General features: G+C 38.5%; 1 protein-coding gene across 6 annotated transcripts in view; it reads left to right on the forward strand.

The window, feature by feature from the left end:
- Positions 1-26,004, forward strand: part of aopep (aminopeptidase O (putative)) — a 102,359-nt gene that overhangs the window by 36,937 nt on the left and 39,418 nt on the right. For all 6 annotated transcript variants that reach the window (XM_077223269.1, XM_077223270.1, XM_077223272.1 and 3 more), the window contains 6 exons: positions 5,895-5,997; positions 6,103-6,210; positions 7,940-7,983; positions 11,192-11,252; positions 18,943-19,005; positions 19,595-19,678. In XM_077223269.1, the coding sequence (XP_077079384.1) occupies positions 5,895-5,997; positions 6,103-6,210; positions 7,940-7,983; positions 11,192-11,252; positions 18,943-19,005; positions 19,595-19,678 (463 nt within the window). The remainder of the gene's footprint in view (positions 1-5,894; positions 5,998-6,102; positions 6,211-7,939; positions 7,984-11,191; positions 11,253-18,942; positions 19,006-19,594; positions 19,679-26,004) is intronic.

The raw sequence follows: 26,004 nt of genomic DNA on the forward strand, positions 1-26,004 counted from the left end.
CTAGAGTTCACGCGATTCACGCACAATCAGTATCAACATGTATGTTGAAATCACCAAGTAATATAACACAAGAGGATAAGGCAGAGGAAAGGGTTAACAGTTCATGCAGTTCACTGAAGAAATTTGAGATAGCTTTAGGTGGACGATACAGGAGAATCAAGATCATTGGAGATGTACCAGAAACTTTGAGAACTAGATATTCAAAAGTTAAAGTCACGTGAAAGTCAATAGTTTTGACTGGAATGCTGCTGCGGTGAACAGCAACCAGGCCACCACCCCTTGATGTCAAACGAGGTTTGGTCAGGTAGGTGTATCCAGAGGGAGTGAGAAGATTTAGGTGGAAATAGTCATTAGTAATTTGTACTTTACAATAAAGTACAAATAAACATGACATAGAAACAATAAAAATAAATTGAGATAGTGGTACATAAACAGAAATCAAGGGAAACAAGTAGCAAAAAGATACGTTTTAAGGTGAGTTTTGAAATCGTGTAATGATGAAAGGTCGCGGATGTGTTGGGGAATAGAATTCCAGAGAGTTGGGGCAGCAGTACAAAAAGCCCTTCCACCAAATGATGATAGTTTGTGCCGTGGGATCGTTAAAAGTCCGGTATCGGAGGATCTAAGTGTGCGAACTGGGGAGTAGGTATGGATGAGATCAGAAATATAGGTGGGGGCAAGACCATGTAGTGCTTTGAATGTGATGAGGAGTATCTTGTAGTTAATACGAAAACGTACTGGTAGCCAATTAAGTCTGCGTAACTGTGGGAGGATTTCTTTGTGTATGTAAGGACTGTAGCTGCGGAGTTCTGAATGTATTGGATTTTATTTATAGATGAGTTGGGTAAGCCATAGAAAAGAGAATTGCAGTAATCAAGCCGTCATGTGATGAAAGCGTGAACCAAGGTTTCAGCAAGGTTTCGCATTCGCTGATGTTCAGAAATGGACGTAAGCTTGCGATATTACGAAGGTGAAAGAAGGCAGACTTAGTGAGAGAGGAAATGTGTGGAAGGAAAGAGATGAATCAAAGATTATATCAAGGTTTTTGACAGTAGTGGAAGGTTGAACCGAAACTCCAGCAATGTGAACATTTTCAACACAGAAACAGGATGTAAATCGAGGTGAGCCAATAAGAAGTAGATCTGTTTTATCAGTGTTTAGTTTGAGAAAATTACTGGTCATCCAAGCATTTATATCATCAATACAGGCTGATATGGAATTTGTGGGAAAAGGAGCATTGCGTTGTGAATAGATGTATAGTTGTGTGTCATCTGCGTAGCAGTGGAATTTAAAGTCATGTTGACGGATGATGTTACCTAATGGGAGCATGTAGATGATGAAGAGAAGAGGCCCAAGAACAGAACCCTGGGGAACACTGTGCGGGACAGAGGCAGTAGTGGACTTAGCCTGGCGGATAGAGATATAATGCTGACGATCAGACAGGTAGGAAGTTAACCAAGATAGGGCAGTTCCAGAAACACCAAGAGCAGAGAGTCGTGAGATGAGAATACTGTGAGAGATTGTGTCGAACGCAGAGGAAATATCTAGAAGAATTAGAATACTGGTGGAGCCGGAGTCAGTGGCCATAAGGAGATCATTGACAACCCTAAGAAGTGCTGTTTCAGTGCTGTGGAGGGTGCGGAAAGCGGATTGAAAACATTCATAGTGGTTGTTAGATGACATGTGTGTTTGAAGTTGGGCAGCGACCACTTTCTCAAGCAGTTTCGAAAGAAATGGTAGATTTGAGATTGGTCTGTAATTGGTCATGTTGGTAGGGTCGAGGCTGGGTTTCTTTAGGACAGGAGTGACAGCAGCAGTTTTTAATTCCAGAGGAACAGAACCAGTAGTTGGGAGATGAGAAGTGAAATCGGTAGAGAAATAATAGGTGCACATTTTTTAAGTAAAGTAGTAGGAGCTGGATCAAGATGACAGGAAGATGTATTTGCTTTGTTGATTAGCTCAGAGATATAAGCAGGGGTTGGGGAGGCAAAATCAGTGAGAGTACCAGGAGTAAAAGCAGTGGGGAAGTCGTGTGTGTAGCCAGGAGAGATCATGGATGGGAAATGATTGGGAATGCTATCAGTTTTATTTAAAAAGAAATGCAGGAATGACTCACAGAGGTCTGCTGAGTTACTAATGACAGGTGCAGGAGGGTTGGTGAGTTTATTGACTACTGAAAATAGTGCTTTAGGTCGAGAGGATGCATTATTGATAATAGTAGAGTAGTAACCAGAGCGTGCAGTGTTTATAGCAGACTTGTACAATTGGATATGGTCAGTGTAAGCAGTAAGGTGAACAGTCAAACCAGTTTTCCTGTAAAGGCGTTCAAGGCGACGACCAGCTGTTTTTAGATTGCGAAGTGCAGGGGTAAACCAGGGAGACGTGTGTGTAGAAGGTACAACTCTACTTTTAAGAGGGGCATGTGTATCAAGGGCAGCGGAAATACAGGCATTATATTTGGTAAGGATATCAAGAGAGCTAGTGTGTTCAGTAATATCAGAGAGATGAGTTTGTACAGATTCAGAAAACAGTAATGGATTAACAGAATTGAGGTTACAGAAGGTTATAGTAGATTTCACCCTGAGGCAGGGAAGAGGCATTTCACAGTTTAGTTCAACGAGGAGGTGATCAGACAGTCCAATTTGAGAACCAAGCACGGAAAAATTATGTAGACCAGTAGTGCAGACAAGATCCAGTGTGTGACCTTTTGAGTGTGCAGCAAAATCGACATGTTGTACAAGATTGAAACATTTAAATAATGACTAGAGTTCACGCGATTCACGCACAATCAGTATCAACATGTATGTTGAAATCACCAAGTAATATAACACAAGAGGATAAGGCAGAGGAAAGGGTTAACAGTTCATGCAGTTCACTGAAGAAATTTGAGATAGCTTTAGGTGGACGATACAGGAGAATCAAGATCATTGGAGATGTACCAGAAACTTTGAGAACTAGATATTCAAAAGTTAAAGTCACGTGAAAGTCAATAGTTTTGACTGGAATGCTGCTGCGGTGAACAGCAACCAGGCCACCACCCCTTGATGTCAAACGAGGTTTGGTCAGGTAGGTGTATCCAGAGGGTGTGAGAAGATTTAGGTGGAAATAGTCATTAGGAGTTTGCCATGTTTCAGTGAGGAGCAATAAGTCAAAGTTTTTCTCAGTTAGTAGTGCGCAAAGCACGGTAGCCTTATCTGTGAGGGAACGACAGTTAAACAGCGCAACTGCCGGATGAAACGCGCAGTCATTGCGTGTATTAGTCAGAGACAGATCACAGGAAACAGTTTTAATGAGGCAAGATTTATTCCACGGTGAGTAGAAGTTAGCATAGAATAGCGGGTATCCGAGCGGTTCGACCAGATGGAAGGAATGGCTGAAGCCGACGAGCAGCGCGATGAGAAATGGAGGCGACAGGCCTGTGTGTAGTCGCGTCGAGACGAGGACGCGTTTTCATGCAATGCAGTTGGAGTAGCGAGTAGTTAAGCGCCATGGGTATGACACAGCAGAGTAATAATCCCAGAGTTAGAACTCTAAGCAGTACAGGGACTGGGACGTTGCATGCAGTATGCATAATTTGACCGCGGACATGTAGGGACAACACGACATCACTGGCAATTTAAGAACGCACTTCTCTTGCAGTAGAGTGCAAGAAAGCAGCAACACTCACAGCGCTAATTATGCACGATCAACGCAGTATGAAGACCTTGTCAGATAAATTGAATGATAGGGGGTAATCTACCACTCAAAAAACTGTCCACAATAGATAAGCGAGGGAGTGGAGACTCATCAGCCACCTACGTAGAAGGTACAGTGGAGTAGCGCGAAGATCGGCAAACAGCAGCAGAGTAGTGTAAGTTGGATGAGTGCCAGTTATGAGTTGGAAAGTTGTCAGTTGGCAGTATCCGCGTTATATCCACAGGGAAATGACAATGATAAAGTCCAGGCAAACGACTGTTCAGCAAAGAAGGAGATGACACGGTAGATGCGAAAAAAAACCTAACAAAAGTTCCAGCGAGAAGCGGCCATATTCACCACGGAAAAAAAGGGGGCAAAAAAAGCATTATACTCACCAAAACTACTGATTATGTTTTACACAAAATCCATCCTAATAAGGCTGAATAAGGGATTTTTTCCAGTAGTTTTGAACCTGCTGGGGGTTAAGGAGGGAAATAAACATTAATTTGTGGGTTGAAAAACTATTAAATCTACAGGAATGTATTTTAGTTTATGCAGTTCGTACAGATGCGGTTAGCTAGCTCAGCCTCTGACTACCAGTAATAGTACGCGCCCTGACCATCCAATCAAAGGATGTGAAAATGCCGACGTTATTGTACGCCTGCTAGATGGCCCCGGTGCAGTCAAATCGAAATCTGATTGGCTGATTAAATCTGACTGATTATCTGATTGGTTAAAGCGACAGTTTCATTTCCATTCGCCCATACTGTCGATTCTGAAGGCCTCACGGCAGATTTTACCCTGGCAACACGTGATGGCTGAAATATAATTAGATAAAAGTGCTAAAATAAATATACAATACTGGAAGCAGCGCAACCAAGAGTAAAGCTGTGAGATTAAGAGAATGGACTATTGGGAATAATTCAATACTCATTCATGGAAGAAATATATTAAAGTGCAAGTCAGTGATTCTGATAGTGTTTAGGCCAGCAGAGAAGGCCTTGCTGGCCCTGGCGGCCCACCATTGATAATAGCCTATATTTATACATTTATAATTCAGGATATAAAGTGCTGTTTTCCGGAACATCAGCATTATTGCAAATTTGAAGCTTATTGATTTTATACAACAGTGCAGAGCTAAAAATATATACTATATGGCATCTGAAAGTTGTGTAAATGTACGTTTGTTACCTGCTTTTTCCACTTTCTATGTTATTTCTAGCGAGAAATTGCAATTGTAGCAATTAAATATTTGCTTAGTTACCACCAAAGCTTGCTCTATTTTGTTGTAGATCATTAAACCGTTATGCTGCCTCAGAAGTCTGTCCGAAATAAATTCGGGCAAACACTGCCTCCAAAGTGATTGCCTAATAGGGCAGCGAGGCAACAAGCTTTTGGACGCAGTCATTTGCTTTGTCCCTGAATGAATCAGCCGTTTTGAACATATTGTTTGACTGAATGATTGAATGACTCACTCGTTCAACCACCTACTGGCAGTTTTAGTTTCATTTAATTTTTTCCCCCATCATCTAATTTTTCTATATTTATATCTTGTGCCTGGGATAAATTATTCCTGCACTCCACCATAATGCAGGAAAGACTGTCCGCAATTTCCCAGATGTCAATTGAACACGACATTATAAGATCGCTGGATAAATTTGTCAGAGCTTTGACAGCACTCCATCACCAGAAAGTTCTAAATGTCAAAATTGGATGCAAGTCTAAAATATTTTCTCTTGATGTAGCCTATTCCTATGTTCATATTGTATTACTAATTCCTATTAAATCACTTATCTAATCCCTGTTTTCAAATTTTTATTTCTTTGCTCTCAAGCCTATCATCTCTAACGTAACGGTTAGAGAGTCAGACTGGTAACCTGAAGGTTGCGGGTTCGATTCTCAATACGGGCAGGAAATGACTGAGGTGCCCTTGAGCAAAACACTTAACCCCCAATTTAAGCTGTTTGCAGTGTGTGTGTTCACTACTCACTACTCCTAATGTGTGTTCACTAACTTGGACAAATTCCGATTATGGATCTCCATACTTGGCCTTCACGTCACTTTCACTTCCACTTAATGTGTGGATAGTGGTAGATTATTGGTTCTTGGGGCCTCCGACTGTTTCTTTGAAATGGGCCTCCGAAATGTAAATGCCGCCTCTGCAGACCACAGTCTGATTCATGTGGTGTTTGTGTGTTTGCATATGTATTTGTTCACAGACCCAATAAAGAGAAAACAGGGGAAGTGAGCGAGTCTGGTGCGTCACTAGTGAAACATGCCCTCAACCCGGAAAAACCCTTCATGCAGGTGCACTATCTGAAGGTACGTCTGATAGCTCAGAGGTGCAGACTCCTCTGGGACATCCTCTGGGTTGTGTAGAGTTGCTCTCTTTCTATTTGTGTAGAGTTTCTCTCTTTCCGTTCTCAGGGCTACTTCCTCTTGAAGTTTCTGGCTGATCAGGTTGGTGAAGAGAAGTTCTTGCACTTCTTCAAAGTGTTTGTGGGAAAATTCCACGGGCAGCTCATTCTGTCTCAGGTGAGTGTGTCCTGCACGGGAGCTGTGTATTAATTTTTAGCCTGAACGCAAATGTAGCTTTTAACCTCACCGTCATTCCATCAGCTTGTATCAGAGGAAGTATGCACCAGTTCCCTAAAGGTGTAATTGTTGACTTGATTTGACGCATAGCTGCATCCGGGGTTCAAAATGAACACTCACAATGCACCAAATGAGATTTAAAATTGCTTCTGGTAAATATAAAAAAGAGTTAATAGCTATTTGGCTAGTAATTATATTAGGAACTGCAAAATAATAATAATTTCCTCTCTAGGCGAACTTGTCAGTGAAATGACTTGTAGCAGTGAAGCTGTTTTGATCTAGGAAATAAAGTTTTAACATTTTCTTACTGATTACAAAATTGATCCACCTCATGTGAGTTTATACATTTTTTTAATGTAATTTTTATTCATGTCTTATTTTCATCCAGTCATATTTCAAAATGTGGATAAAAATACTGGATGCAAACCTCTGCAATGTACTGGCACAGATTGCTTTCTTCTAGAAGCTTGTACTGGACAATATATTTTTTTTTTCACTAGAAGTAACATTGCACCTACATGACCACTAACTCTCATTAGAGTATTGTAGACTCTCTGCTTAATATCTGCTAACACTTTATTGTGATTGGTCCCCAACAGACATTCTACTGACTATAAGTAACTTTGCAACTACATGTCAACTTATTCTACTAACCCTAACCCCTCATTCTACTAACCCTAACTCTACATCTAACAGTCTACTAATACTCAACTAATATTCTAATGAGACTTAGTTGACTTGTAGGTGCAATGTTATTTATAGTCAACAAAATGTCTAAGGGGACCATCAAAATAAAGTGTAACTGAAGCTTTTCTATGATGTATAATGTTTTTTTCCCCTCCAGAAAATCATGTGGCAACACTTAAATGAAGTATTCCTCATATTATGCCACCATAATGAAAATATGATCACAAATCGTCTACATTATTTTGTAGGAGGTGCTGTTTCATAGAGAGATGCAAAGAGCTTACTATTTTCTCAATTTGCTTGCCACATAGTGCAACAGTGGATGTCCACTTTTTCAATTGCCTTGGTTCCGGAAGTATTTTTCCCTTCCCCCCCCCCTAAGTCTTCATTAAGGATTTATAAACCATGAACCAACTATGAGGTGAATCAAAACATTACAAACTATGATTTGAAGCAAAAAAGGTAAATCGGACAAAAAGACAAAGGTACAAGAGTGTGTACTTTACAGCTTTAACGAGAGAAAGAACTATAATCCTATGAAGCACTGAATGACAATCGAAATAAAATGAATGAATATAAAACTTGATTTAAAGATGTTGAATATGTATATAGAAACATATTTGTATATAATATGTATATTTTGCAATGAACTTAAAAAATTGTAAGTCGTTTGAGTGTAAGGAGACTTGATCACAGTAAAATAGGTCTGTTTTTAAAGGTTTGTAAGTTATCGTTAAAAATCAATTCCCCTATGGAGATTTTTCCCTATTCCCCTACTTTTTTTTTCTTTTTCTTCTGGAGGTCGACTGTTGCACTCGATTGACAGGAGTGTGACAAAAAGTTCATTTTGGACCTTGGTAGTAGACTAGTGGAGAAATACATTAAGACATATCAGTACACTTTTTTAAGCTCTGTATGCTCTGCTTGAAGCTTTTTTATTCACACACTGCTTTTCATTTATACTGTAGTCTGTCTCTTGTAGGATTTCCTGCAGATGCTCCTGGACACATTTCCAACAATGAGGAGGTATGATGAAATGGTGTCAACATTGCCTTTCAAAAACACATACTCAATAAATTCCTCAACTGCTCTGCCATTATTATTAGTGTGGGGAGCTTTCAGTGTAGATATTTAAACCAGACCCTGCAGGAATCTTTTTTTTCCAGCTCTACCTCAAATGATTTTTCCACTGGTTCTCTTGCCCGAACTCACCCGTTGTATCATCAATATTTATTTTCCCTTTTCACTGTTTCATCATTTTCATGTTGACATAATGTTGTCATTAAAACTGCCTAAAAATGTATTATATGGAAGAAATATGAATTTGCCCTTCATAATATTGTTATGCTTTGTGGCCAGTGGGAAGTCTAGAGTAGTTCTGATTGGGTCTTTTTCATGGTGAATGATAGAAGTGTTGAGTCCTATAGCTGCTTCATGCTTCAACTGTGCATATTCACTGCTACGCTAGCAGGAAACACAAAATGCACATCTTTAGTGAGTTATTTATATACGGTAGTGAGGTTTGTCTTTGGATACGTCAGAATAGCAGATCTGTATATTAGGCCTTGCTGTGTAAATTGAGCTGTTTTGTTAATGTTAATATTACTCAAACAACAATGCTCCTAATTTATTCTTTACTTGTTTGAAGCAGTGTTTATTTTAATACTGTATGTGTACAGTAATACCGTTTTTATTTTTAAGTTGTTAAATAATAAATAAAACCATTTTTCTTCAAGTAAGTAATTTAATATTTAACTGTTTTAAATAATGCACTTTGTTCAGTAGCATTAGGAAATTTAACTAGTATTGGTTTTGACTATGTTGGTATCATGGCAAATTGTAAAACAATCAGATCTCTTCATCTGTCTTTCTTTCGGTTTCATGTAGTCTCCATTTTGCTCATTAAGGCCTAGCCACTGGCTGATGATTGATTAAATTACATTAAACTGAAAGGTAAGGGCGTTCAATATTTGTGTCTGCTGCTCAGAAGTGTAAACATTCATGGCGGCACAACGCTGGAACGGCAGACTGATGTGGTGAAACAATCACAGATGGGCCTCCTTGTGTCAGATCAAAGACAAATCAATGCTTCCATGGCAAACCGTTCCTCCTACACCACCCCCCAGGAAGTCCACAACAGCTTCTGTTAATGTTTGCCTGACTCACTTATATATCTGTGCTTTACTTGTCCCCCTTTTTCAGTTTCTATTCATTTTCTCAGCAAATTAACATTCCTTGTTTGACTAAAAAATGGACAATGAATCCCTTTTAGACATACAGTACATTTAGAGAGTCACCTGAGCCATATGTACTGTGCCTACTAGAATATGGTATAGGCTTGAGGTGAGTGGGCTCATTTCACTCATGCCTGTAAACAGCCACCTAGCAACCACCAAAAACACCCTGGCAACCTAACACAAACATAGCAACATGCTGGCAGCCACCCACAAAACCTTCATGGATGCAAATTTTGTATTGGCGGTGTGTTTATAGTGCTAGTTCAGAATGCTTTTTAAGTTTCCTTCAGAAATTTACTGTAATGATTTAACGATTTTACTATAACTACACTACTTTAATATACTATTTAGTATAGTAACTGTATTCTTTTTAATCAATATGTTTAATTTTTATTTCAAATGAGGCAGTGGTAGTTATAGTTATATTGATCTGATCACCTGAATGACTATCTTTGCATATCACAAATGATATATGCTTATTAAACTATGAACAGTTTTCATAAGAGTTTATGACAAGATCCTTAATAAAAATAACCACCGTTACCATAATATTCTCCAAAAATACCAGCAGTTACTAGGATTATTTTTACTTCATTACTGTTAACACTTTGTTAGCAGTCATCAAAATAATACATAAAACAAAGGGATAAAATAATTTTGAAAGCTTGAAGATGATCACCTTGTGTTAAATTACTGAACAACCACGACTCTTCCTAGAACTGGGCTCCTGGACAAACTGAGCAATCGATGGAGAGTGGTCTTGGTTGGAGGGGTGACCAAGATGCTGATAGTCACTGTGGTGCAGGAAAAAAAATTGTTTGAATACTTTCGCCAGGCACCGTGTATAACAGTGCATGTAAACACTTTTCTGGTATGATTAGGCATGCCATTAAGTGTACTTCACAGGTTCTTTTAATCATCATCAAATGAATCTCAGCATGCATTTGAATATTTGCTTGTAGAATGAACCTTGCTTTTATTCTGCAACAACATGCTGTGGCATGAGAGCGCTGTTATTTAGTAATCACAGTCCGGTGAGCTTAGTGTTTTGCTCTGACACTGAGGGCTTTTCCCTCTTCAATGCTGAGATGGAAATTTCCATCCTTTTCATTTGTCATCACCTTAATGTGCTCAACTGTTGTGTCAAAGGGCCTCAAGTGTCGGAGACACACTGTTCCTGTCTGAGACAGTCCATTTAGTTGATTATATGTGCTTTGTGTTTGTGTGTGTGCATGTCTGTGTCTGCGCTCTTGCACATTAACAAGATTGATTTGGAGTAAGTGGTGAATGGCTTCAATTACTGCAAGAGAAAAAAATACTTTGAGGGGAAAGAAGAAACGCAAATCTATACAGAGTTGAATTGAAAATCACAATTCAGTTCCAGTTGAATTTTAATTGAGATAGCAAACAGGATTGAAATTGGAATTTGAAGTCAAATTAAAATGGAATCAAATTTAGGGGGTGAGTGGAGGAACACTTTATTTCCCAGAATGCTATACATTTACCCAATATTCTATATACTAATTGATATAAATTTGGTGTTTTGGAGGGAAAAAAAAGTCATTGGACATTTTGTGCCATTGTATGAAAAAAAAATTTATTTAATGACTTAATTGTTCGTATTGAACCATTGTTTAGGGAAATACGTCTAATAATCCCTTTTTTTTAGGGAAAAAATAAGAGAATAATCAATAGTGAATTATTCAATCAAAAAGTTAAATTATTTGGGTTTTGTTGCAAACTGTGTTGAACTGTGAAATGAAATCCTGTTGCTGGTGGCCAATTCAACTCAAATGCCAAACTCATGAATTGAAAGAGTCACAAATCTTAAATTCTGAACTATTCAAAACCCAAGTAGTCAGGCACATTGCATGTAGACTTATTGTTAAGAATGCTTTTAATTTAAAGGATTTACATGATTTTAAAGCACATGAAAGCAACGCCGAAGTACTTGATCTCCTTCAACAATTACTGAATGTATCAATTTTCTCTTTCAGTCGGGGCATCAGACTTGAAACCATCTTTTCAGACTGGTTAGATACACCTGAAATGCCAGAGGTAAGATGAAAAAAGCCAAGATCTATTTTGAGATGTTTTGTAATTCAAGCCAGATTATATACTCTATGATTATGCAAAAGGAATAAAAGCAGGCTTGTTACACAACATGTAAAAGATGTATTGGTGCTACCTCTCATGCCTGTCACCCAGAATGTAAAACCGTTTTTAATCTATTTCCTCTTGAGCAATAGAACATAGAGCTTGTGCATATATCTCTCCAGGACCGACACATGGCATGAATGAAGCCGCTTCCCTCTTGCTTTAAGATCCATTTAACCTCTCAAGCATTTCTAAACTGGGCTGCCACAAGCTCTTAAACAATTGATGACTAATATGAAGCCATAAATCTGTCTTTTTCTTTCAGCATTGGCCACTGTTTATTATAGAATTTAGTCATTCTTTTACAGTTTGTAAGATGATTCACTTCCACAATGAAGATATCATGTTTCCAGTTTCCAGCTAGTACTATGTAGGCTGCATGTGTGGAATCTACTCTTGTTGAATGAAGATGGAAAATCTTTGTGTTTTTTGTGTGTTTTATAACAACCAGAAAAGACCACAAAAGCCTTTCCGTTCATCCATCCTGAGTCTGTGTCTCAAAGAAATGGATTCAAACGTTAATCTCTCTCCCTTCCTGCGCAGTCATTTCAGTTTTGTGCTCGATGTGCCCTCATTGGCCAACCAGACTGACATGCGGTGCCATTTTCATTAACGCCGCCTTTGGATCTAATGATACATGGCTGCCAAAATCAGCAGAGGAACAGTTTCACTTTTGGATAAAATCCTTGTAGTCCCCCCCCCAACTGAAGCCGTTACTTTGACTTTAACCCTCAGGGGTCTGAGGGGTTTTCTGGGTCCTGGAGGTGTTCTGACATGCTCTGACATTTGTGCTTTGTGCTCACTTTTTTCCTTATCAGTGCAAAAGAGACTCAAATTATAAGTGCTGTACATCATTACATCCTGTTAAGTGTCTATTTTTTTTGTGGGTACTCACAATAAAAACAAAGTGTTGTGCTTTTCGTCCAATAAAGAAAAATAAACATGATGCGCGTTTTACCTTCTCTCGTCAGTGAGGTCCATTCTCAAACGCGTCCGAAAAATGAACTGTAACTCTGTCAATACTTGTCACAGAGATACGAGAGATTGCTCTTTATGAAGCTGAAATTCTCTTCTTTTGAATGAAGTACTTTATATAAAAAACAAATATTCTCAGTTTATGTAATCTGAATGAAAAGAGAGAGATGTCAGTATTTTTCTTTCCAGCTCATTACCTCATTACGCGTTACGTGTCACACAGACACGCAGAGGTGGGAAAAATACATCAAAAACTATTTTGTTACAAAATACAAATACTGGCTCATAAAAATGTAACAAAATAAAATACAAAATACTGATGTGAAAAATGTATTTAAATAAAATACAAGTAATTAGTATTTTGAAAATACAAAAATACTCCCACAATAATCTTAAGTCTTTTTTTTATTACTGAAAGGTCAATAACACAAATAGTAGCAATAACACGAATATGAGAAATGTGTAAATTAAAAATGGCGAAGAAGCAAAATAAAAAAGTATGGGCATTTCTCTAAACCTCTACAGGGCCTGAAATAGCTCCCTCTGACGTAAATGGCATGTAGCTAAGTTCACATCAATGGTGTGGTAGGCTGCCCTTAATAGCAAAACGTGTTTGATGTAGTCTACGTAGCCATATTATCACCGTTACTCTACTCGTGCCTTAAAGGACAAGTTCGGTATTTTACCCTTAAAGCCCTGTTTTAAGATCGTTTCTGATGAAATAGAACGGTTAAGATTGAAATTTGGACAAATGCTGCTGTCCCGAATATTTTTGGTTTCTGTGTTAGTGTTCAGTGGAGTTACGACAGACACGCTGTTTCATAATAGGTAGGGCCTATGATGTCCTTTTATGAAGGACAACACAGTGCATTGGTCTCATAAGGCACAATTATTTTCTCTATAATGCTGTTCACTGTGCAATATGTGTGTGAGTAGACTGTATATTTTTCACAAAACACTTTACCTTAAAGGGAACGCGGATTGACAACAGAACCGAAAGAGAATACAATGCTGAATAAAGTCATCGTTTTTGTTATTTTTGGAACAAAATGTATTTTCGATGCTTCAAAAAATTCTAACTAACCCCCTGAGGTCACGTGGACTACTTTGATGATGTCTTTATTGCCTTTCTGGACAAGGACAGTATACTGTTCATACATTTTCAATGGAGGGACAGAAATCTCTCGGACTGAATCTAAAATATCTTAAACTGTGTTCTGAAGATGAACGGAGGTCTTACGGGCTTGGAACGACATGAGGGTGAGTCATTAATGACAAAATTTTCATTTTTGGGTGAACTAACCCTTTAATGCCGTTTTTAAGAGTTCAAAACTCATTCACTTCTTGGAGGGAGCCCGGTCTACAGGGTGTCACGTGATTTTCGTGCATCTAACCTGGACATTGCCATTGCCAACATCAGACCGAAAATATGGCAAAATCACTATGGTGATTTTTCTTAAGTATTTAAGTATTTGAAATACTCCAAATACACTCCCTCAAAATATTTTGTTACAAAATACATTTAAATTTTTCCACACCTGCAAAATACAAATTACAAAATACAGTAAAGTAATTAAATACGTATTTAAAATACATTTAATTGAAATACTGCCCATGTCTGCAGACACGCAATTCATATTTAAACAGTCTTTTTGCGGTTTATAGACACTATTCAATATCGTGATTAGAACAAAGCACTTAAGAATAAATGACTTACTACATCCGCTGGATCCGTTGCTCCTCGAAATGAAACTACCAGCACTTCTGGAACATTTTCCAGGGTTATTAGATAGTATTATTCCTCACAGGGTAGGGATACGCTGTGTTCACAGCGGTAGTAAGAAACTTACTAAACATGATTTTATAATCCAGTTGGTGGGCGTTGGCATGTTTGCATGGCTTGCCTTAGATCATTTGCGTTTGAATACCGCGCGCTCTCCGTGGGCGTGGCACATTAACGCGTAATGAGGTATATGAGCTGGAATGAAAAATACTGACATCTCTCTCTTTTCATACAGATTACATAAACTGAGAATATTTTTTTTTATATATATAAATTACTTCATTTAAAAGAAGAGAATTTCAGCTTCATAAAGAGAAATCTCTCGTATCTCTGTGACAAGTATTGACAGAGTTACAGTTCATTTTTCGGACGCGTTTGAGAATGGACCTCACTGACGAGAGAAGGTAAAACGCGCATCATGTTTATTTTTCTTTATTTGACTAAAAGCACAACACTTTGTTTTTATTGTGAGTACCCACAAAAAAAATAGACACTTAACAGGATGTAATGATGTACAGCACTTATATGTAAGATCAAAATCAACAGAGTAATTTGAGTCTCTTTTGCACTGATAAGGAAAAAAGTGAGCTGGTATCGCCGGCGATACCGCCGACCCCAGAGGGTTAAAAACATGTTCTTCTTGAACGTTCCTCTAAATAAATAATGGCAGGAAATAGTCGATCCCCACAATAAACAATCACAGCCACATACACACACACACATACAAAAGGGAGGGATGAGATGGGAACGGAGCTCTCTTTTTCATTGTGCTATTTTTAAGATGGCAAACATTTGAGCGAGCATAATAAGTTGCTATATCTGCATTTTGAGGTGGGTTTAAGGCTGGGACAATCGGAATCTCATGACCTCCCTTGACTCCACTCGCTGTGGGTTGCTGCTGAAAGGATACGCTCAGAGCAGCCTACCAAATCCCAATCCTGACATTTACCTTTTGTAGAGAAAAGCAAAACAGCCTTCAGATCATTAGCTTGGGTGCGACTGTATGGAAATAGCTGTGGTTTAGAACATTAGAATTCACAGTGGCAAATCTAAGCTGGTTTTAGAGAACTAGAGCTCTGTTCAAAAACCTATGCATGCATCCTTTTGCCTACATGTCATGGAAACTCATAGGCAAACCAATATTGAAACTCACAAGTACAGTAGCTCTCTGCACAAGACACTCGACTTGAAATGGATTTCAGTAGAATATGATGCTAGCATGTTGCTAAGCTAAGGGCGCAATGGTCTAAAAATACATAGCACATACAATTATTGGGAAGAATAATCTCTTTTCAAATATGCTGATCTATTTTATGAATATTTTTGAGTGTTAAATGAAATGTTTTAAGAATTTATAAATCACCTGCTTTCTCCACCATCTTGGATTTATGTTTTTTCACTGAGCTTGTCGCAATGGATTTTTGGTTTTGCAGATATTTTCGGTTTCTCCATGAAGGATACATGCAATTCTGCTTTAGGATTTCTTAAAAACAAGGTATCTTAGTGGGAAAGTGCACTTATGTTGTTTCAAACCTGTATGACTTTAAAACAGCATTGGACCCCATTGACTTTCATTGAATAAGAACTTTTTTCTTCATTTGTGTTCTACAGAAGAATGAAAGTCATACATTTTTGGAATGACATGAGGTCGAGTAAATTATTTTGCTGTCACTTTAAGAGACTGTATAAGTTTCCTACCTTTTGTAGCCGTTCTGTGCGTTGGTACTATTGCCTTAATGTACATGCCTCTAAGCAGTTCCCTAGGATTGTCAAGCTCAAGCTCACTGCCACTTTAGTGAGCAGATACAAGTGTGTGTGTGTGTGTGTGTGTGTGTGTGTGTGTGTGTGTGTGTGTGTGTGTGTGTGTGTGTGTGTGTGTGTGTGTGTGTGTGTGTGTGTGTGTGTGTGTGTGTGTGTTTGTGTTTGAGGGACGAGTTTTGAGTGTGTATTTTTTGTCCACTTCTTACTGTTTGAGTGAGCATGTATACTACTAGAGCACAAAATCTTGTGGTGGGCAGCTTCCTCTTTTGAATAAAAATGACAAAGATCTGTTTGAGGTAAAATCATGTCTATTAGTATTAACAAATTCACTAGCGAGTGAGTAGCATTAAACAACAGCTAATGAAATCCCATGTCTCCTCAAGTGCTATCTATATTTTTCTGTGCAAAGCAGTGTAAAAATGTCTGCAAGCTATTCCTTTGTGTTATTTGTAGACATGCTGTCAAGAATCAGCACTTGTGTATGAAATTTTACTCAAAATTGGCGATTTAGGATCATAATTACAGTTGGAGAGGAAGAAGATCTTGCAATTGATAAGCTAGTAATTGACATAAAAGCTTATTCTGCTTTTAGTTGTGTAAAGTGTGCATAAACACGAACGAAAAAAATAAGCTCTGTTTAATTGTGCGCAGGGGGGCGACGACCTTCTCCCTTATAGCATGTGCGTAACCTAAAAGAACGTTTTTGATGAAAGATTGTTTTGTTCACCAATGAATTATATAAAGCACATTGAAGCCAGGAATGTGTATTAAGAAAGTAAGAAGGATCAGATCATTTGACAGATATTACAGTATAAAAAAAATCCATCTCAAGTTCAGACAGAGCTGTGAGAGCAGTTAGCACGTCTGTCATTGTAAAAAGCAGCTGTCGCTGTTGTGCCGCCAACACAAGGGCAGCATCCCACTGTTAACTGTTCAACACCAATTTAGTTTTGAGCAGGCCGGTTTTTGGAGTTCATACAGACGTACTAATACAGAAATACTACATTTACCGTATTTACTGTCAGCATGCCTGAGATGGGAGTTTGCGAGTGTGTGTTTGTGTGTACTTTACGAGTTTGGCTGTGAGAGGGGGCTGATTGCAGTGTCTTGCAGGCGCACAAAGGCCTGGCTGTGCCGGGAATGAACCAGGCAATCTGGGCCGTAAAACTGCTATGTGTGGTATCCAAGTTAACAATGGCAGTTTGCAGCCCGAGAGTCAAATTCTGCTCTGCCCACTCTCCTTTCCCAAAAGTGCACACAAGTCTCAAAAACACACATACATAGACATGCACACATATCGCAGACTTTCTCTCTTCCCTGGGGTAGCAAAAATAAGTATCTTTAACTCTCAAAGTGGCTAGTAAATTCATGCACGCACATAAAGACACTTGAGGAGAGATGTGCTACTTTTTCTAAGACTTAAAATTTTTGGAAAAATAAAATGGGCAGAAAAATGTATAGACTTGCATTTAAATAGGAACCCAAGCCATATTTGGGGACCAGACTTTTTTCTTTTTCTTTTTGTTTGTAGGTTGACTGTTTATAGTTAGACTGTGTCCTAACCAGATGCGACAACATTTTATATGTTAATCAGAGTTTTTGTCCTAACCAGCTGTGACGGCGGGATGCAATGTTCAACACAGGGTTCGATTGATTGTGTTTTGTATAATAATTAAAATGGTTTAATTTGAGTTCTTTGTGCATGACTTTAATAGCCGTAATGAAATGGATAATGGATCATTTACTTCAGATCTTGAAAATGAGAACGGAAACAGGGACATTCAAACTTTGTAATTGAATAAACTTGTTTAGTTCAAAGATTTAATAAGTCATTGATTATTTACAATAGTAGTATTTTGAATAGTGTGGCAAGATTTTATTGTTAACTGAAATAAAGTAATGTAACTTGATAAACTAAAATGATATTTTTAACATACTTATTACTATGCAGAAAAATACAAAAACAATATACACTTAAAAAAAACAACTAACCTTCATAGAGTAGAAACAAACGCCAAAAATAATCTGACTGGACAAACTAAAAAATAAATTAAGCTAAATCTAAAATAACCCTGGTTTTAACCCTTGCTATAAATTAGATTGTAATCAGATAAATCAGAGTTTTGCTGCCTGTCTTAACAAGACTTGAAGGATATATGGGCTCTTTTTAATCTGAGCGAGTAAATAACCCCCTAGCAACCACTCAGTCACATAGCAATGCCTTGGCGACCACCCACAACACTGCACCTTTTCTTCCGAAGATGTAAAAATGCCTGTGGTAACAAAAAAGTACTGGGATATTTGTTGAACTACCTTTGATATACCATGGTATATGAATGTACTAATAACTTATACCATCACTTGACTTTTTTGTAATTGATATGATCTGTTTTTCTCCTCTTTTCTCCCACATGTTTCTTATTACCTGTGAGAGGCCGTGTCAGCCTGTCTGTGAGATCCTTCTATACCTGCCTTTGTGTTTACACACCTCTACGCACACACGGCTCATCAGTTTTAAAGAGACAGTTCTCCTGAGAGCAGTGGCCCCGAGAGAAGTGTGTGTGCGTGTGTAACAGAGAGAGAGAGAGAGAGAGAGACATAAGGCCCCTCCTCTGACTGCACAGGGAGTGAACACTGTTGATTACAACGAAGCTCCGCTCACAGACCTTTTACTGCCGTCTGCACCCCCCCACGCACACCTCATCTCTCTGCCTCCTCCTTTCTCACTTGCTCCCCTCCTTCCTCTTTCCTCCCTCTGTCAGTGAGGGAAGGTATTCAGTGCGCCGTCGGTGCGAGCTTTAATAAGGTTAAGTGCAGAGCGAGCGTGCGGAAGATCTCGCAGGAGACACAAGCACGGATCTTTAGAGGAGAACTCCTCCGTTTCAACTTAATAAGAGGATTTTGTCCTCTGTTTGATACTCGTGCTCCTGGTCGCAGAGCTCGCCTTGTCGAGTGGGTAGTTCCCATTAAGGAACAAGTGATTTTCTCTCCCTCTCGCTCTCTCTCTCTCTCTCTTTCTCTCTCTCTCTCTCTCTCCACTCAACATTCTGCTGCTCTCTTCCTCTTGTTCAGTGGCTGAGGGACTCCTGCTCAGAATGGTTGCGGATTCCAGCGGTGCAAGAAGTCAGAGAAGAGGTAAAGCACTTTTTTTTAACTCTTAAGGCTTCCCTTGAACACCTGTTTATATCTTACTTCCCTTGCAGATTAATAGTTCATTTACGTATGACCTGTAGCACTTCATTTACTTCATTCAAGAGCTTTTGGTAACTTTTATGACTGTGGATCTTCTGTTTTGAGAAAGTATTTGAGAATGCTTGTGGTTCGAATCGTCTTTATTGTGTAATTGCGGATCGTATTTGCTGTTTTTCGTACCTGCAGCATCACTTAGTGGCTAAGAGAGGAAATCACAGTGTTAGAAGATGTATTTTGTGTTGAAAAGTAAAGGATTTTACCATTATGCTCTTTATTTAGTGTCTATTGTATCTATTGTCTATTGTATTATTTACAGTCATTGTATCTATTTTTCTGATGTTTGAATGATGTTCTTCAGCACTGAAACTGTTGAATTGAGCTAGTATGTGCGGAGTGCATCATATTTAACTATTTCATTACCGAGAAGTAGGCGAAAATGTGGCGCGGCAGGTATTTTACGATGTCTTTGTCTCTCTCACCTTCTCACTCTATCTTTATCTCTCTCTCCCGCCCTCCTCTGCCTCTTCCGCAGGTTGCAAAATGGATTCACTTCAGTGGCTCTGGTGGAAAGGGCAGCAAGCGGAAAAGATCAGGGCCCAAGGTTAACTTCAAAGAGGTAAGACCCTGCCAAGCAGGCTTTAAATAGATCTCATCCCACCCGTTTGTCTTCACTGCATCTTTCCCTAATAATTTCCCACTCAGTTCAGTCATTCAGGATTAGGAAATGTCCATAGTTTTGGTTAATCATGCCTAATGATGTCCTCCAACTTCTGCTCTTCTCAGATTGCCCGTTTAAGATTCACTCAAGTTTGCACATAGTTTTGTTGTGGAGCAGGGCTATCAGATTTTAGTACGCTGATGATGTACTGGAGGGCATTGAATGCTGGAGAAAGGTTCACACATACACCCATCTTATGTGTCCGCCCCTTGGCCGCCCGACAACAGAAGATAGGTGGGGGGGAAATCAAGGCACGACCTGAAATAGCTTGTGGCCGGTGTTTTTTTATGTGCCGTATCATGTGATGGCAATGAGTCACTCCTTTGGGGTTTAGCTTCAAAATGGCTGATCACCCGCCAAGGAAGATACCTGTTGCTCATTCAGCGTGTGAGTTTATGAGCGTGATGTTTTTGTGCACTCTTTCTCTCTGTGTTTATCGGAACTTCGAAGTTATGCGTACGTGTATACAGATTCCTCCTCAAGTCTTTACCCAAATTGTCAAACAGTTTGTCTCTCTGAAACTCGCACACATGTGGAATCTGCACGGCGACTGGCTGCACACCAAACAGTGCGGTCGGGCCTCTATTAAAGTATGTTCGCAAATCAGACGGCAGAATAAGCATCATAATCTCTTGCATGTGTGTGTGCTGGGTGTGTGTATTGTGTGTGTTATCTAGTGGGATATAGGTTATGTCACCTTCAAGTTTCAGCACTGATGTAATGTCTGCACTAAGATCCTGTTTTTGTCACTTCAGTGGTAGGTGTGTATGTGTGTGTGTTTCAGTGGCTGGAGCTAAGAGCATATTCTGAAGTACTATAGACATTACTTTGTCTTAGTGAAAGGATATTCTTATGTGTCACATTTTACAGCTGCTACCATTTGTCTCGATGAAGCTGTTAACCTTTAGTAAAAGTATAACCATGCAATAGTGATGATGTCAGATGGTAATTCAGGGGTATTTTGATATATAGTGGGATCCAAATGTCTGAGACCACTGTTAAAAGTATGTTGCTCTTATTATTATTATTATTATTATTTAATTTTTAATTAGCAAAATTAATAAATCATTTTAAATAATAGGAAACTTGATATAATATAGTTTAATTTCATTTTAGAATTAGGATTTTGTATAATTAAAACAAAGAAAAGATATGACATAAAATAAATAATATAATGTAGTCAAGTCAAGTCATCCTCATTTATATAGCGCTTTTAACAATGTAGATTGTTTCAAAGCAGCTTTACAGAGATAAACATATAATTTAAGGTAACAGAGATTGGTTTGGTTTTATAGTGGTTCTTGAACAATGTTTTTTCCAGCTAAAGTTAGTTTTGATTGATTCACTTCCGTCTAAATGATCATTTGTTATTAAATTAGAGGTCGCTAAGACGACACCGTTCTCTCTAAACAGACTTTAAACGTGAACCTGTGATAGACGCTGATGGCGTTCACATGCGCATTAAGAATTGATTCTATAGTTATGTGCGTTTGAATATATGTGCGCAGGTTGTATACAGTATTCTTCATTTTAAAAGTTCTTCATTTTAAATTCAAAATCCTAAACCTTATTAGATTTGTATTATTAGAATTATGATGTTAAATAATTAAAACAAAGAAAAGATATGACATAAAATAAATAATATAATGTATACAGTATTCTTCATTTTAAAAGTCCTTCATTTTAAATTCAAAATCCTAAACCTTATTAGATTGTAAATTATTATACGTTTTAAGAATTTAATTATAATATAATTTTTGTTAAGATTTTTTATATAAAAGATACAAGTTATTACATAAAATGAATGCTGTTATATATTTTATGTCATAATTTTCTAAACTTAAAATCCTAATTTTAAAACTTTTCCTAGGTAAAATCCAGTTTTTAAGGTTTTTTTGGACACCACTACATACAAATGTATCTACTGATTATCATATTCATGCGCCATGTTTTTTACATGGTCGAACTATACTACAGCAAGTGAAGTATGTCCTCATTTATCACATAAAACAAATTTTCTCATCATCATCCAGCTTAAAGTTTGATAGTTTTTTATATGTGATATTTTTGAAGATGTTTTACAGATGTTAGCTGTGAAACCTCCCCACAGCGCACTTCTCTGAACGAGTAGAGAAGCTCAGTCTTTCTGGCACCTGGTGAATTGACACATTTGTTACATGTTACTTCAGAGAACAATGATAGGGGTGTATAGAGAGAGAGAGACAGGCCCATGAAAGAGAAGAAAGACCAATTACAGTCCAGTTGGCTCTGTACAATGACCAGGGTGGGGACGGAGAGAGAAAGAGAGAGCGCGAGCGATTGTTTGAAGTGGTGCCATAAAAGCCAACCTGAAAGGAAACACTGGTGACCCCTCCTCTCCTCATGCCCCCTTCCTCTCACCCCACCCCCTGCCCGTGTAAGGCGCTTTCCAGGTGTATTTTATATTGCACATTCATGGACTTCAAAAGCAGGCGCCCCATCCTCGTCTCGCCCATAAATCAAGCTCAGGCTGGGCCCTTAAAGCGACGGAGGGGTGAGAGGAGAGCATGTGGGCCCTACAGGCAGTGCAGCAAACGCTCCACTCTCATAGGTAATTACATCATAGGTAATTGGCACTGTTCAGGTCCAGACACCCCCCGCTAACCCCAGACTGAGATCAGGGTCACTTTAATGTGAAATGAAAGTTTTGGGCCAGAAAAGAATGGGGGGTTTTATTGCCTCCCATTTGAGTGTGTGTGTGTGTGTGTGTCTGTGTGTTTGGGGAGTTGCCGTGCTATATTAGTTATGCTTTGTGATAATGAGCTTCATTTTGCTCCATTTTCATCCAACGCCAAGCTAATGAGAGAGCCTGTCTGCACCGGCTAATCACAGAGACAGAGGGAACGGCTTCTATACGTTCTCATATATTATCTAGCCTCCCACATAGCTGCTAACCATTTATATAATGTGAAATATTGACATTGAGCCATTGTTTGAAAGTCACTACTTTAGTAGACACTTGAATCCAAAAAGACTCACAGTACACTTATTTTATTGATTTCAGTGGCAGAAACATTTATGCCAAGTTACATAAGCTGTGGTCATACTAGACTTGCTCTTTTGACTTCCGTTAACACAAATGCAAATGGGGATGAATGAAAACGCTAGCTTACCCGAATATGAAGAAATATTGCTTTCAGTGCTTATTAAATTTCTGAACTCTTGTGTGATGAGAGAATGTGTGCCCATTAGAGGATCTAAATGTCACATTGAACTCTTGGCTGAATACAAAGAACACAAACTATAAAATCCTACACATTTTGGGGGGGTTAAAATGAAAATATTTGTCATATTATATTATATTATTCGTTCTTTTCTTTTTTAAGCTATTAAAAGTGGTGTACGTGGTATATTTTAATATTTATTTGTCCAAAGAAAATTTAGCATTCTCAAAGTGCTTTATAGAGCATTCAAGCTATACATTTTATCATTACACTACCATTCAAAAGTTTAGGGTCATTAAGATTTTAAAATGTTTTTGTGTGTGGGAATGTCTTATGTTCACAAAGCTGCATTAATTTGACCAAAAATACAGTAAAAACATTTATATTGTGAATCATAATTTTAAATGATTGTTTTATCTATTTAAGTATATGTTAAAATGTAGTTTATTCCCATGATGTCAAAGTTAAATTTTCAGCATCATTACTCCAGTCTTCAGAGTCACATGATCCTCCAGAAATCATTCTAATATGCTGATTTGCTGCTCAAGAAACATTTCTTATTATTATCAAAGTTGAAAACAGTTGTGCTGCTAAATATTTTTGTGGAAACCCTTATACATTTTCAGTGTATGTGTTCTTCCTTGGAATTGAACTTATGATAGTGGTTTTGAAAGTGGTGTTCCTATTACAGGAACAGTTCCTCTCAGGTACCATGTGATTAAGTCTCTCAAAAGTTGCACAGGTGCTCCATTCATGGTCCAAACCAGTCCAGTTTTATTGTGTTTTTTTGGCCCTAATGACACTTCTATTAATAGGGATAGTAAAGAAAGGATAGAAAGATATGAGGAAGCGATAGGTAAATGAAATTCAAGCCAGACTCCAGCTTACATCACCCTCATTTAACCACTTCACCACAGCACCCCATCATATGAGCTAAGCTGTGGCAGTTTAGGGAACAGGTTATCTTACAGCTATAGCACTATATGATGTTTCTCAATGCTCAAAGGTTTAGCTGTTGTGAAATCTCTCTTTGTATATATAGTGTCAAGGAAAGGAATGCTAGGTTGTCTGAAATTAAGGTCACATTTATGAGTAACATAATCCTTCCCTTAGACCGCAGAGCCTGAAACCATAGTGACATGCAGATACACCAAACTCCTAATCTTTATTCTTCACGGTCATTTCTTCAATTCCTTTTTCGGCATATGTTTTATACAGTCGTGTGCTCCCTTGAACGTTCGCTGGACTGTAGATGAAAGCGGTTACTACGGGACTGTGTGTCTTTGAGCCTAATCGAAGATCCTGTTGTGTGCTGACATTACCGTTACTCTGCATAGCCAAATGGATGTTCCTGTGGCCTGTTCGATATTTTTGCGGTAATGTACGCCACTCAAATTTATCTTTGCAGGCCTCTGACAGCATAAACCCTTTTTACTACCGTGCACTGAGATGTCCAACAGTGCTCTTGATTGCCGTGACCTGTTTCCTTCTGTTCCTCAGAGTCTCAAACTCACTCTTTTCCTGAAGTTTTTTTTTTTTCGTGCGCCGCATCCTGAACCCAAAGCTGATTTTTGGATTTGGAGGAAGAAGTAAAGGAAGTAGGCCCCTCAATCCAAATCCTCTCCAAAGACCTGAGAGCACAAAATGACAGACTATAGGTCTAATATCTGGAGTGCGTGTGATAGAAGGGGGAGGGAGGGTCTGCATTTAGTGAATATTTTGGCATCAGACAGTGCACAATTCAATCCAAAAATTTGCGGTTGTGTGCGAGTGCCAGGGCTGCAATCTCATTCTCACTGTTATTAGAGACAAGCTCAGTTTGGCGAGATCCATGAAAAACAACTAACAGAAAATATTCATAAGCAAAAGCAAAACAAGCCTGACCTTTTCCCTTTCAGCCCCTCCTTTGCCAGAAGTGAAGGGAAGAGGTGGGGAGGTCTCCTCCATTACTTCTGACTCATTCCTCACATGAGCTAACTGCACGTCAGGGAAAATGCAGGAATATAAAAGGGCTACTACGGATGTTGACAGGATAGTGGCTCACATACACGCATAGACAAACGCATATACACTATAAAGTTTCAAGATTAAAGGGGACCTATTATGCCCCTTTTCACAAGATGTAAAATAAGTCTCTGATGTCCCCAGAGTGTGTATGTGAAGTTTTAGCTCAAAATACCCAACAGATAATTTTCTACAGCATGTTTAAATTGTCACTTTTTGAGGCTCAGAAAAACGCACCGTTTTAGTGTGTATCCCTTTAAATGCAAACGAGCCGCTGCTGCCGGCCCAGAGGGCGGAGCCTCACGAGCTCGCAGGACGTGTGTCAGGACAATCTCTCATCTCACAGAATGATAATATCAAAACATAAACTCTCAGTAGCCATGTTCATTTCGATGCCCACAGAGCCAGATAATATATGCTGTACGGAGACTGAACAGGTATAGTCTAGTTTAATTACGGTTATAACTTGTTTTTCCATCTTTCTTTTATCCACTATTAGTACAAGCATGTTGTAGCGGACCGCGTCCGAATGTTGTAAAAATATACTGAAGAGGTCAATGAAGTTTATTGTACATCACACAAAAGATGAAGCGTCAATTTCACTCTATAAAATCACTGTAAGAGCTGAATAAACAATGTAATGTTAAAAGAAGTCCGGATTAAAGTATTATCCATAAACTCTCTCCCTCTCCCTTTCATTATTTTCAACATACACAGCTAAGAACAAAAAAAACTAGTTACATCTAACAGTAAACAAATATTATACACACCTTTTCAAGGGGTGCTTAATAAACTGGTAAACTGTATATCCGTAAAACAACTCCTATGAACTGTAATAAAGTGCGCACTCTCACTTTCATTACTGCCATGATCAATAATGTTAGGCCTATCGCTCCAGTAAATAAACAGAGCTATGTAGATTAATACATCCAGCTACACGACAACACTTGGGAGACATTCTCGTCAGTGCAGCAATGGTGGATGTGTACAACTCTCAACTCGCTGTGAACTCGATCA

This window comes from Siphateles boraxobius, unplaced genomic scaffold (assembly GCF_051911475.1).
Source record: "Siphateles boraxobius isolate OS27281-9 unplaced genomic scaffold, OSU_SipBor_1 9, whole genome shotgun sequence".
Classification (NCBI taxonomy): Eukaryota; Metazoa; Chordata; class Actinopteri; order Cypriniformes; family Leuciscidae; genus Siphateles; species Siphateles boraxobius.